This window comes from Coregonus lavaretus, assembly GCF_964263955.1.
Source record: "Coregonus lavaretus genome assembly, contig: HAP1_SCAFFOLD_689, whole genome shotgun sequence".
Taxonomy (NCBI): Eukaryota; Metazoa; Chordata; class Actinopteri; order Salmoniformes; family Salmonidae; genus Coregonus; species Coregonus lavaretus.
The window spans coordinates 42,467-56,220 of record NW_028165939.1 but is presented as its reverse complement, the minus strand read 5'-3'; the positions used below and the strand labels follow the sequence as shown (position 1 = coordinate 56,220).

Genomic DNA, 13,754 nt, shown 5'->3' with positions numbered 1-13,754 from the left:
CAGCTGTGAGTCTTTCTGGGTAAGTCTCTAAGTCTCTTTCCACACCTGAATTGTACAACATTTAGCCATTTTTTTTTTTTTTTATTCTTCAAGCTCCATCAAATTGGTTGTTCATCATTGCTAGACAGGCATTTTCAAATCACATTAAGATGATGGTAATTCATATTAACAGAACATGCAAGTTGAGGATGCAACGATGTGCACTTTGAAGATGCTAGAATAACTGTCCACATCTACTGTTCCTCAGCCAACAAGACGAGTAACGAACAGCCAAATCATTAGCCTCGGTCAATCTACTATCCCCATAGTAGAAACGTTTACCTATTCTATTGGTCAGCTTGTCAAGAAAGAAATAGCCTATTCCAAACAGACTCTGGGAGAGTTGTGGGACGATGGATCCCAAGTTCATCCATACAGTAGACCTAGGTTACATAAAAAAAACTTTAAAAAGCAATGAGGCTGATGCAACAGATCAGAACATTTAGCTTAAAATATTGATAAACTATTATTTATTCACATTATAAGTGCAGCAATGCGCAAAAGGAAGTAGTCTACGTGTGAATGTTCGTTCCATAATGCAATTAGCGGGAAAACACCGTTGTCAAAAGCGCACTGCACGTGAGCGGTTTCATGTGACAGAGATGAAAATATCCATTAGACATCTAGAAAGAGGGGAGATCTAATATGCAACAACTAGGGTTGCTAATATGACTAGAATTGTGCCTTTGGCTACTGGACAATGATAGAAAGTTTATATAAAATAATTATCTTCACAGATAAGCCTAAATTTGGCTAGGCTACTTTGAAGCAAGGTAAGGCTTCATAGGTTTCAAACAATTAAGTATACAGTGCCTTCGGAAAGTATTCAGACCCCTTGACTTTTCCCACATTTTGTTACATTACAGCCTTATTCTAAAATGGATGAAATTGTTTTTCCCCCTCATCAATCTGCACACAATTCCCCATAGTGACAAAGCAAAAACAGGTCATTAGTTTTTTTTTGCAATATTCATGGATGCCAAGGGAAGGCCAAGGGAAGGCCAAGGGAAGGCCAAGGGAAGGCTAAATCAATCAATAATGTATCTTCTTTATTGTCTCTGTGTTTCATAAATCTCCTTCAAGAGGCTGAATGTATCTAATATAATAATAATATAATATAATAATAATATAATGAATGTATCTAATATAATAATAATATAATATAATGAATGTATCTAATATAATAATAATATAATATAATAATAATATAATGAATGTATCTAATATAATAATAATATAATATAATGAATGTATCTAATATAATAATAATATAATATAATAATAATATAATATAATAATAATATAATATAATGAATGTATCTAATATAATAATAATATAATATAATAATAATATAATATAATAATAATATAATATAATGAATGTATCTAATATAATAATAATATAATATAATGAATGTATATAATATAATAATAATATAATATAATGAATGTATATAATATAATAATAATATAATATAATGAATGTATATAATATAATAATAATATAATATAATGAATGTATCTAATATAATAATAATATAATATATGTATCTAATATAATAATAATATAATATAATGAATGTATCTAATATAATAATAATATAATGAATGTATCTAATATAATAATAATATAATGAATGTATCTAATATAATAATAATATAATATAATAATAATATAATATAATAATAATATAATATAATGAATGTATCTAATATAATAATAATATAATATAATGAATGTATCTAATATAATAATAATATAATAATAATATAATATAATAATAATATAATATAATAATAATATAATATAATGAATGTATCTAATATAATAATAATATAATATAATGAATGTATCTAATATAATAATAATATAATATAATGAATGTATATAATATAATAATAATATAATATAATGAATGTATATAATATAATAATAATATAATATAATGAATGTATATAATATAATAATAATATAATATAATAATGAATGTATCTAATATAATAATAATATAATATAATGAATATATATAATATAATATATATATAATATAATGAATGTATATAATATAATAATAATATAATATAATGAATGTATCTCAGCGGATAAACAGTGTCTCTGTCTCTGTCTGATGATGTCAGAAAGAGACATTGTTACCGCCCGTAGCACTGAATGCCTGATAAAAATGTTTAAGCCAATCAGCGTTGAGCTAAACGGAGTGAATGGTCCTGGCTTCAGACCAATCACATTACAGGCCAAAACGGAATTATTGATAGAAAAAAACCTGAATTGTTGCATCTCGTTGTGTTGTTGTCCTCCAGTGGCTAGCCAGCTAGCTAAAATGGTCCCTTTCCTAAATTAGCCATGGATGGAGACAGGGATTTGGTTTTACTTAATTCTCCATACTGGCCAATGATTATCACAGCAATTCTGATCCAACCATTAATTCATTCATTGTGCCCCTGGACTGAGAGGATGGACGTATAACATGCAGCTAGATGTAGAAGGCTAATGTTACCTAGCTGGCCAGGCATATCGTGGCACATGAAAGGAAGTTAGGTTAGGGAGCAAGCATTTTAGCCTGACCCCAGCCCCCCTCACACCCTGACCCCCCCAGCCCCCCCTCACACCCTGACCCCAGCCCCCCTCACACCCTGACCCCAACAACACCCTGACCCAAGCCCCCCCTCACACCCTGACCCCAACCCCAACAACACCCTGACCCCAGCCCCCCTCACACCCTGACCCCAACAACACCCTGACCCCAGCTCATCTCCACTACCTTGACGTTGGCGTCCTCCATGTTGATGACCCGGTCCAGGTCGGGCTGGGCGCCTGTGGCGTTGCCGATGAGTAGGTAAAAGGTTGCCCGTAGCAACAGGGCCTCAGCAGTGTACCGGCCCCCAGACTCCACCTCCTTAGTGCACTCACTGATAATCTTATCATAGTTCTCCTCCTCCATGTACTGCTTGGCCTTCAGGTAACCAGAGCTACACACAGAGGGATAGGGTTAATGTACTGGTTGGCCTTCAGGTAACCAGAACTACACACAGAGGGATAGGGTTAATGTACTGGTTGGCCTTCAGATAACCAGAACTACACACAGAGGGATAGGGTTAATGTACTGGTTGGCCTTCAGGTAACCAGAACTACACACAGAGGGATAGGGTTAATGTACTGGTTGGCCTTCAGATAACCAGAACTACACACAGAGGGATAGGGTTAATGTACTGGTTGGCCTTCAGGTAACCAGAGCTACACACAGAGGGATAGGGTTAATGTACTGGTTGGCCTTCAGGTAACCAGAGCTACACACAGAGGGATAGGGTTAATGTACTGCTTGGCCTTCAGGTAACCAGAGCTATGGACGATGGAGAGACAGGAGAGGGAAAAAGAGGAATCGGGTTGACTTTAGTATTTTTACAAAGAGCAACAAATGGCACCCTATTACCTAGTATTCATATAATTTTTATCTGCACCGTTCAGTATGTTGAACCCTGGTACAGACACTATGGTATATAGGGAATAGGGTGCCATTTGGAACGCACTTTTAGTATTTTATCCAGAGCAACATACAGGACAGGAAGTGACATCACAGTGTGACCTCTGACCTTTCTGTGACTTCTGTGGCCTCGCCTTCGTTGTCCTTGTCCTCGTCCTTCTTCTCGCCCTTCTGGAGCGGCTGGCTGATTATGTCATCGGTGAAGGAGCTGAAGTAGGACTTGATGAACTGAGGAGAAGGCATCAGGGGGTCACGGTTCTGGAGAGAGAGAAGATAATAATAATAATAATAATAATAATAATAATAATATGCCATTTAGCAGACGCTTTTATCCAAAGCGACTTACAGTCATGCGTGCATACATTTTGTTTTTGTGTATGGGTGGTCCCGGGGATCGAACCCACTACCTTGGCGTTACAAGCGCCGTGCTCTACCAGCTGAGCTACAGAGGATAGAGGGAAAGAGAAGACTATGAATTGAGGAGAAATCATCAGGGGCTCACGGTTCTGGATAGAGAGGAAAAAGAGAGCGGGAGACGAGAGAGAGAAGAGGGAAGAGGGGGAGACGAGAGAGACGAGAGAGGGAGAGGAGAGAGAGAAAATAGAGGGAGAAGAGAGGGAGAGGAGAGAGGGGAGAGAGCGAGAGAAGAGAGAGCGAGAGAAGAGAGAGGGGAGAAGAGAGAAGAGAGGGAGACGAGAGAGGAGAGAGAGGGAGACGAGAAAACAAAAGTCCATCAATGATAAAGGAGCCGTTACCGCATCAATGATAAAGGAGCCGTTACCGCATCAATGATAAAGGAGCCGTTACCGCATCAATGATAAAGGAGCCGTTACCGCATCAATGATAAAGGAGCCGTTACCGCATCAATGATAAAGGAGCCGTTACCGCATCAATGATAAAGGAGCCGTTACCGCATCAATGATAAAGGAGCCGTTACCGCATCAATGATAAAGAAGCCGTTACCGCATCAATGCCCGCTACAATAGTGCGCCCTGGAGTTTTTGTAACATTTTTGTGTATTTTCGTAAAAGTATAGAAAGTGGCAATTTTAGGGTGTTGAATAGCCAAAAAGTTGTTATTTTTTGGTGATTTGACCAGAACTTAAATACCCATCTCAGACAGTAAAGATAGTGTTCTGAAATTGGGAAGTGGGGTCACTTCTGAGTTTCTTGTAAAAGGTGTTGTCAAGCAGTTGCCTATGATCATTTACATAAACTGTCCTATCTATGAGTACAACCGACCCACCCTGCTGAGGACTGACGTATTGGATTGTAAATCAAGCAAAGCTTGTTTTTCATCCTTATTAAAATTATGGAAAGATTTGTACTCAGGTTTGTTCTGAAGGAGATCTTTCTCAACCAGTCTGCAATATGTCTCAATAGAGTGATTGCGATTGGCCGGAGGTACAAAATAACTCTTCCTTCTAAAAGGAGTCGGAGGATGTGCAGATGAGCAGCCTACATGTTCAGTTGAAATACCACGATTAGGGGAGCTAAAGTATTCCCTTAAACAGACGTTTCTGAAAAACGTAAACATGTCTACCTTAACATCGAAATCGTTGCACTGAGTTGTAGGCACAAAAGATAACCCTTTATTAAGCGAGGAGACATGGGCAGGACTCAATATCTTGCTTGATAAATTAAAGACACTCAGTCCTGTGGGTTCTTGGATCGTGTGAACGGTCCCCTCTGCCTCTGGTAGTCATTTCTTCTTACCCCGTCGGGTACGACATCTCGTCGGGTACGACATCTCATCGGTACGCGTGACCGCGGCCACCTCCGCGCTTCCGTCGGCCCAGTCTCTCGTTGGATAAAAAAAACTGGCACTGGAAGCGGATGAGGCGCTGGTTGTAGAGCGTTGGTCAGACAGGAGTGGAGAGAAGTTGGCGGCCTCCCTCCTGCGTCTGTCATGGAGAGGAGGAGCAGAACCTCGTCAGGGTTTCTCCAGAAGCAGACTCTGTCCCTTTATTTCTGTAGACAACTTGTCCTGGAGCGCTTGGTTAGTTTATCAGTTCATTGAATATGCCATCATCATTAACAGCTCCTTGCAGAGCTGTGCGTTTCTCTTCAATCGTATTCCTTTTCAATAAAATCATTTTTCAACTGGTAAACGATTAATGTCATTAAATCAATAGAGCATTTGTCCAGGATGGCACACCAGCGCTTGCAGAAGTCATCTGTGTGCTGTCCCAATGATGGTTCATTTTAGAAGTAATCTGTGTGCTGTCCCAATGACGGTTCATTTTAGAAGTAATCTGTGTGCTGTCCCAATGACGGTTCATTTTAGAAGTAATCTGTGTGCTGTCCCAATGACGGTTCATTTTAGAAGTCATCTGTGTGCTGTCCCAATGATGGTTCATTTTGCCACCTGAGTCCTTGTGGAATAATGCCTTGACTATACACTACCGATCAAAAGTATTAGAACACCTACTCATTCAAGGGTTTTTCTTTATTTTCACTATTTTCTACATTGTTGAATAATAGTGAAGACATCAAAACTATGAAATAACACATATGGAATCATGTAGTAACCCCAAAAAAGTGTTAAACAAATCAAAATATATTTTATATTTGAGATTCTTCAAATAGCCACCCTTTGCCTTGATGACAGCTTTGCACACTCTTGGCATTCTCTCAAACAGCTTCATGAGGTAGTCACCTGGAATGCATTTCAATTAACAGGTGTGCCTTCTTAAAAGTTTGTGGAATTTCTTTCACTCTTAATGCGTTTGAGCCAATCAGTTGTGTTGTGACAAGGTAGAGGCGGTATACAGAAGATAGCCCTATTTGGTAAAAGACCAAGTCCGTATTATGGCAAGAACAGCTCAAATAAGCAAAGAGAAACGACAGTCCATCATTACTTTAAGACATGAAGGTCAGTCAATACGGAAAATGTCAAGAACTTTGAAAGTTTCTTCAAGTGCAGTCGCAAAAACCATCAAGCGCTATGATGAAACTGGCTCTCATGAGGACCGCCACAGGAATGGAAGACCCAGAGTTACTTCTGCTGCAGAGGATAAGTTCATTAGAGTTACCAGCCTCAGAAATTGCAGCCCAAATAAATGCTTCACAGAGTTCAAGTAACAGACACATCTCAACATCAACTGTTCAGAGGAGACTGTGTGAATCAGGCCTTCATGGTCGAATTGCTGCAAAGAAACCACTACTAAAGGACACCAATAAGAAGAAAAGACTTGCTTGGGCCAAGAAACACAAGCAATGGACATTAGACCAGTGGAAATGTGTCCTTTGGTCTGGAGTCCAAATTTGAGATTTTTGGTTCCAACCACCGTGTCTTTGTGAGATGCGGTGTGGGTGAACGGATGATCTCCGCATGTGCAGCTCCCACCGTAAAGCATGGAGGAGGAAGTGTTATGATGTGGGGGTGCTTTGCTGGTGACACTGTCTGTGATTTATTTAGAATTCAAGGCACACTTAACCAGCATGGCTACCACAGCATTCTGCAGCGATACGCCATCCAATCTGGTTTGGGCTTAGTGGGACTATAATTTGTTTTTCAACAGGACAATGACCCAACACACCTCCAGGCTGTGTAAGGGCTATTTTACCAAGAAGGAGAGTGATGGAGTGCTGCATCAGATGACCTGGCCTCCACAATCCCCTGACCTTAACTAAATTGAGATGGTTTGGGATGAGTCGGACCGCAGAGTGAAGGAAAAGCAGTCAACAAGTGCTCAGCATATGTGGGAACTCCTTCAAGACTGTTGGAAAAGCATTCCAGGTGAAAATGGGAAAACACCCAATTGAGACTCTGCATGCAGAACTCTGCAAAAATATACTTTGTGTACAACGCAAAACCCCAAACAATGCATGCAGAGCAGAATTAGGACTATACCCGCTAGTTATTGAAAATACAGAAAAGAGCTGTTCAATTCTACAACCACTTAAAAGGAAGCGATGCCCACACATTCCACTACAAAGCCCTCACCTACAGAGAGATGAACCTGGAGAAGAGTCCCCTCAGCCAGCTGGTTCTGGGGCTCTGTTCACAAACACACCCCAAAGAGCCCCAGGACAGAAACACATTTAAGACCAAACCAACTTATGAGAAAGCAAAAAGATAACTATTTGACACAAAGGAAAGAATCAATCAAAAAACAGAGCAAACTAGAATGCTATTTGGCCCTAAACAGAGGGTACACAGTGGCAGAATAACTGACCACTGATTGTCCCAAAATTAAGGAAAGCTTTGACTATGTACAGACTCAGTGAGCATAGCCTTGCTATTGAGAAAGGCCGCCGTAGGCAGACCTGGCTCTCAAGAGAAGACAGGCTATGTGCACACTGCCCACAAAATGAGGTGGAAACTGAGCTTCACTTCCTAACCTCCTGCAAAATGCATGACCATATTAGAGACACATATTTCCCACAGATCACACAGACCCACAGAGAAGGAGAGCATTTCAGAGCAGTTAAAAGCCACCATTACTCAAGGCCTTCAGTAAGGATCAGCAGGAGAGCTGGGACATCCTCTCACCTTGTACTGGTCTTTGGCCTTCTCCTTCCCCAGCTGTTTGAGGACTTTGTCTGCTAGCAGCATACTCTGCTGGTTCTGAAAGGCCTCCAGGATACATACCGCCGTCACATCTACAGGAACAGGAGGGGGGGGGGGGGGGGGGGGAGCAGGAAGGAATATATGGGGATTCCCTAGTTACTTGACCTATTGTGGTATCATATGCCTTTAAAGAATGCCAACAGGACAGGAGAATCATTGATCACGTTCGAACTGGCTCTCTATTCCCCATATAGAGCACTTTTGACCAGGGACCACAGGGCTATGGTCAACTGTAGTGCACTATATAGGGAAAAGGGTGTATTTGGGAAGCAGCCATTGACAGTAAAGCTGAACAAGTCTGAGTAAGCCACACCTTCCACTCACTCCTTCTTGTTGTCCAGTGTGTGTGTGTATATATATATATATATATATATATATATATATATATATATATATATATATATATATATATATATATATATATATATATATATATATATATATATATATATATATATATATATATATATATATATATATATTAGTGCTATGAAAAAGTATTTGCCCCCTATCTAATTTTCTCTACTTTTGCATATTTGTGATACTGAATGTTATCAGATCTTCAACCAAAACCTAATATTAGATAAAGGGAACATAAGTGAACAAATAACACAACAATTACATATTTATTTCATAAACAAAGTTATGCAACACCCAATTCCCCTGTGTGAAAAGTAATTGCCCTCTTACACTCAATAACTGGTTGTGCCACCTTTAGCTGCAATGACTCCAACCAAATGCTTCCTGTAGTTGTTGATCAGTCTCTCACGTCGCTGTGGAGGAATTTTGGCCCACTCTTCCATGCAGAACTGCTTTAACTCAGTGACGTGTGGGTTTTCAAGCATAAACTGCTCGTTTCAAGTCCTGCCACAACATCTCAATTGTGATTAGGTCTGGACTTTGACTAGGCCATTCCAAAACTTCCAATTTGTTGCTTTTTAGCTATTTCATGTAGACTTGATTGTGTGTTTTGGATCATTGTCTTGCTGCATGACCCAGCTGCGCTTCAGCTTCAGCTCACAGACGGATGGTCTGACATTCTCCTGTAGAATTCTCTGATACAGAGCAGAATTCATGGTTCCTTCTATTAAGGCAAGTCGTCCAGGTCCTGAGGCAGCAAAGCATCCCCAAACCATCACACCACCACCACCATGCTTGACCTTTGGTATGATGTTCTTACTGTGGAATGCATAGTTTGGTTTCCGCCAGGCATTACTGGAACTATGTCGTCCAAAAAGTTATACTTTTGAATCATCTGTCCATAGAACGTTCTTCCAAGAGTCTTGATGATCATCCAGGTGCTTTTTGGCAAACTTGAGTCAACTTTTTGGACGAGATGGGTCCCATTTATGCCTGGCGAAAACCAAACACTGCATTCCACAGTAAGAACATCATACCAAAGGTCAAGCATGGTGGTGGTGGTGTGATGGTTTGGGGATGCTTTGCTGCCTCAGGACCTGGACGACTTGCCTTAATAGAAGGAACCATGAATTCTGCTCCGTATCAGAGAATTCTACAGGAGAATGTCAGACCATCCGTCTGTGAGCTGAAGCTGAAGCGCAGCTGGGTCATGCAGCAAGACAATGATCCAAAACACACAGTCAAGTCTACATGAAATAGCTAAAAAGCAACAAATTGGCAGTTTTAGAATGGCCTAGTCAAAGTCCAGACCTAATCCCAATTGAGATGTTGTGGCAGGACTTGAAACGAGCAGTTCATGCTTGAAAACCCACACGTCACTGAGTTAAAGCAGTTCTGCATGGAAGAGTGGGCCAAAATTCCTCCACAGCGACGTGAGAGACTGATCAACAACTACAGGAAGCATTTGGTTGGAGTCATTGCAGCTAAAGGTGGCACAACCAGTTATTGAGTGTAAGGGGGCAATTACTTTTTCACACAGGGGAATTGGGTGTTGCATAACTTTGTTTATGAAATAAATATGTAATTGTTGTGTTATTTGTTCACTTATGTTCCCTTTATCTAATATTAGGTTTTGGTTGAAGATCTGATAACATTCAGTATCACAAATATGCAAAAGTAGAGAAAATTAGATAGGGGGCAAATACTTTTTCATAGCACTGTATGTGTGTGTGTATATATGTGTGTTTGCCATACCTTCCAGACACTCCTTGTTATTATCCAGTGTGTGTGTGTGTGTGTACCTTCCAGACACTCCTTGTTGTTGTCCAGTCTCTCCAGGGCCTTGGCCCTCCTGAACAGGGCCTTGATATAGCGAGGGTTCATCTCTACAGCCTGGGAACAGTCCTGCACCACCTCGGTCCACTTCATCTGGAAACACAGACCGTTGATGTTAACACAACCACATGAAACCCTAACCCTGGGTACACCACCACATGAAACCCTAACCCTGGGTACACCACCACATGAAACCCTAACCCTGGGTACACCACCACATGAAACCCTAACCCTGGGTACACCACCACATGAAACCCTAACCCTGGGTACACCACCACATGAAACCCTGGGTACACCACCACATGAAACCCTAACCCTGGGTACACCACCACATGAAACCCTAACCCTGGGTACACCACCACATGAAACCCTGGGTACACCACCACATGAAACCCTAACCCTGGGTACACCACCACATGAAACCCTAACCCTGGGTACACCACCACATGAAACCCTAACCCTGGGTACATCACCACATGAAACCCTAACCCTGGGTACATCACCACATGAAACCCTAACCCTGGGTACACCACCACATGAAACCCTAACCCTGGGTACACCACCACATGAAACCCTAACCCTGGGTACACCACCACATGAAACCCTAACCCTGGGTACATCACCACAAGAAACCCTAACCCTGGGTACACCACCACATGAAACCCTAACCCTGGGTACACCACCACATGAAACCCTAACCCTGGGTACACCACCACATGAAACCCTGGGTACACCACCACATGAAACCCTAACCCTGGGTACACCACCACATGAAACCCTAACCCTGGGTACATCACCACATGAAACCCTAACCCTGGGTACACCACCACATGAAACCCTAACCCTGGGTACACCACCACATGAAACCCTGGGTACACCACCACATGAAACCCTAACCCTGGGTACACCACCACATGAAACCCTAACCCTGGGTACACCACCACATGAAGCCCTGGGTACACCACCACATGAAACCCTAACCCTGGGTACACCACCACATGAAACCCTAACCCTGGGTACACCACCACATGAAACCCTAACCCTGGGTACATCACCACATGAAACCCTAACCCTGGGTACACCACCACATGAAACCCTAACCCTGGGTACACCACCACATGAAACCCTAACCCTGGGTACACCACCACATGAAACCCTAACCCTGGGTACACCACCACATGAAACCCTAACCCTGGGTACATCACCACATGAAACCCTAACCCTGGGTACACCACCACATGAAACCCTGGGTACACTACCACATGAAACCCTAACCCTGGGTACACCACCACATGAAACCCTGGGTACACTACCACATGAAACCCTAACCCTGGGTACACCACCACATGAAACCCTAACCCTGGGTACACCACCACATGAAACCCTGGGTACACCACCACATGAAACCCTGGGTACACTACCACATGAAACCCTAACCCTGGGTACATCACCACATGAAACCCTAACCCTGGGTACACTACCACATGAAACCCTGGGTACACTACCACATGAAACCCTAACCCTGGGTACACCACCACATGAAACCCTAACCCTGGGTACACCACCACATGAAACCCTAACCCTGGGTACACCACCACATGAAACCCTAACCCTGGGTACACTACCACATGAAACCCTAACCCTGGGTACACCACCACATGAAACCCTAACCCTGGGTACACCACCACATGAAACCCTAACCCTGGGTACACCACCACATGAAACCCTGGGTACACTACCACATGAAACCCTGGGTACACCACCACATGAAACCCTAACCCTGGGTACATCACCACATGAAACCCAAACCCTGGGTACACCACCACATGAAACCCTAACCCTGGGTACACCACCACATGAAACCCTGGGTACACTACCACATGAAACCCTAACCCTGGGTACACCACCACATGAAACCCTAACCCTGGGTACACAACCACATGAAACCCTAACCCTGGGTACACCACCACATGAAACCCTGGGTACACTACCACATGAAACCCTAACCCTGGGTACACCACCACATGAAACCCTGGGTACACTACCACATGAAACCCTAACCCTGGGTACACCACCACATGAAACCCTAACCCTGGGTACACCACCACATGAAACCCTGGGTACACCACCACATGAAACCCTGGGTACACTACCACATGAAACCCTAACCCTGGGTACACCACCACATGAAACCCTAACCCTGGGTACACTACCACATGAAACCCTAACCCTGGGTACATCACCACATGAAACCCTAACCCTGGGTACACTACCACATGAAACCCTGGGTACACTACCACATGAAACCCTAACCCTGGGTACACCACCACATGAAACCCTAACCCTGGGTACACCACCACATGAAACCCTAACCCTGGGTACACCACCACATGAAACCCTAACCCTGGGTACACTACCACATGAAACCCTAACCCTGGGTACACCACCACATGAAACCCTAACCCTGGGTACACCACCACATGAAACCCTAACCCTGGGTACACCACCACATGAAACCCTGGGTACACTACCACATGAAACCCTGGGTACACCACCACATGAAACCCTAACCCTGGGTACATCACCACATGAAACCCTAACCCTGGGTACACCACCACATGAAACCCTAACCCTGGGTACACAACCACATGAAACCCTAACCCTGGGTACACCACCACATGAAACCCTGGGTACACTACCACATGAAACCCTAACCCTGGGTACACCACCACATGAAACCCTGGGTACACTACCACATGAAACCCTAACCCTGGGTACACCACCACATGAAACCCTAACCCTGGGTACACCACCACATGAAACCCTAACCCTGGGTACACCACCACATGAAACCCTGGGTACACTACCACATGAAACCCTGGGTACACCACCACATGAAACCCTAACCCTGGGTACATCACCACATGAAACCCTAACCCTGGGTACACCACCACATGAAACCCTAACCCTGGGTACACAACCACATGAAACCCTAACCCTGGGTACACCACCACATGAAACCCTGGGTACACTACCACATGAAACCCTAACCCTGGGTACACCACCACATGAAACCCTGGGTACACTACCACATGAAACCCTAACCCTGGGTACACCACCACATGAAACCCTAACCCTGGGTACACCACCACATGAAACCCTGGGTACACCACCACATGAAACCCTGGGTACACTACCACATGAAACCCTAACCCTGGGTACACCACCACATGAAACCCTAACCCTGGGTACACTACCACATGAAACCCTAACCCTGGGTACATCACCACATGAAACCCTAACCCTGGGTACACTACCACATGAAACCCTGGGTACACTACCACATGAAACCCTAACCCTGGGTACACCACCACATGAAACCCTAACCCTGGGTACACCACCACATGAAACCCTAACCCTGGGTACACCACCACATGAAACCCT

At 43.0% G+C, this 13,754-nt stretch overlaps 1 protein-coding gene across 1 annotated transcript in view; it reads right to left on the bottom strand.

Moving 5' to 3' along the window:
- Positions 1-13,754, bottom strand: part of LOC311115275 (mitochondrial import receptor subunit TOM70-like) — a 55,996-nt gene that overhangs the window by 28,255 nt on the left and 13,987 nt on the right. Inside the window, exons 3-6 of the mRNA XM_084190472.1 lie at positions 10,277-10,403; positions 8,037-8,146; positions 3,649-3,797; positions 2,820-3,027 (exon numbers count right to left, since the gene is read on the bottom strand). Of these exons, the coding sequence (XP_084046598.1) occupies positions 2,820-3,027; positions 3,649-3,797; positions 8,037-8,146; positions 10,277-10,403 (594 nt within the window). The remainder of the gene's footprint in view (positions 1-2,819; positions 3,028-3,648; positions 3,798-8,036; positions 8,147-10,276; positions 10,404-13,754) is intronic.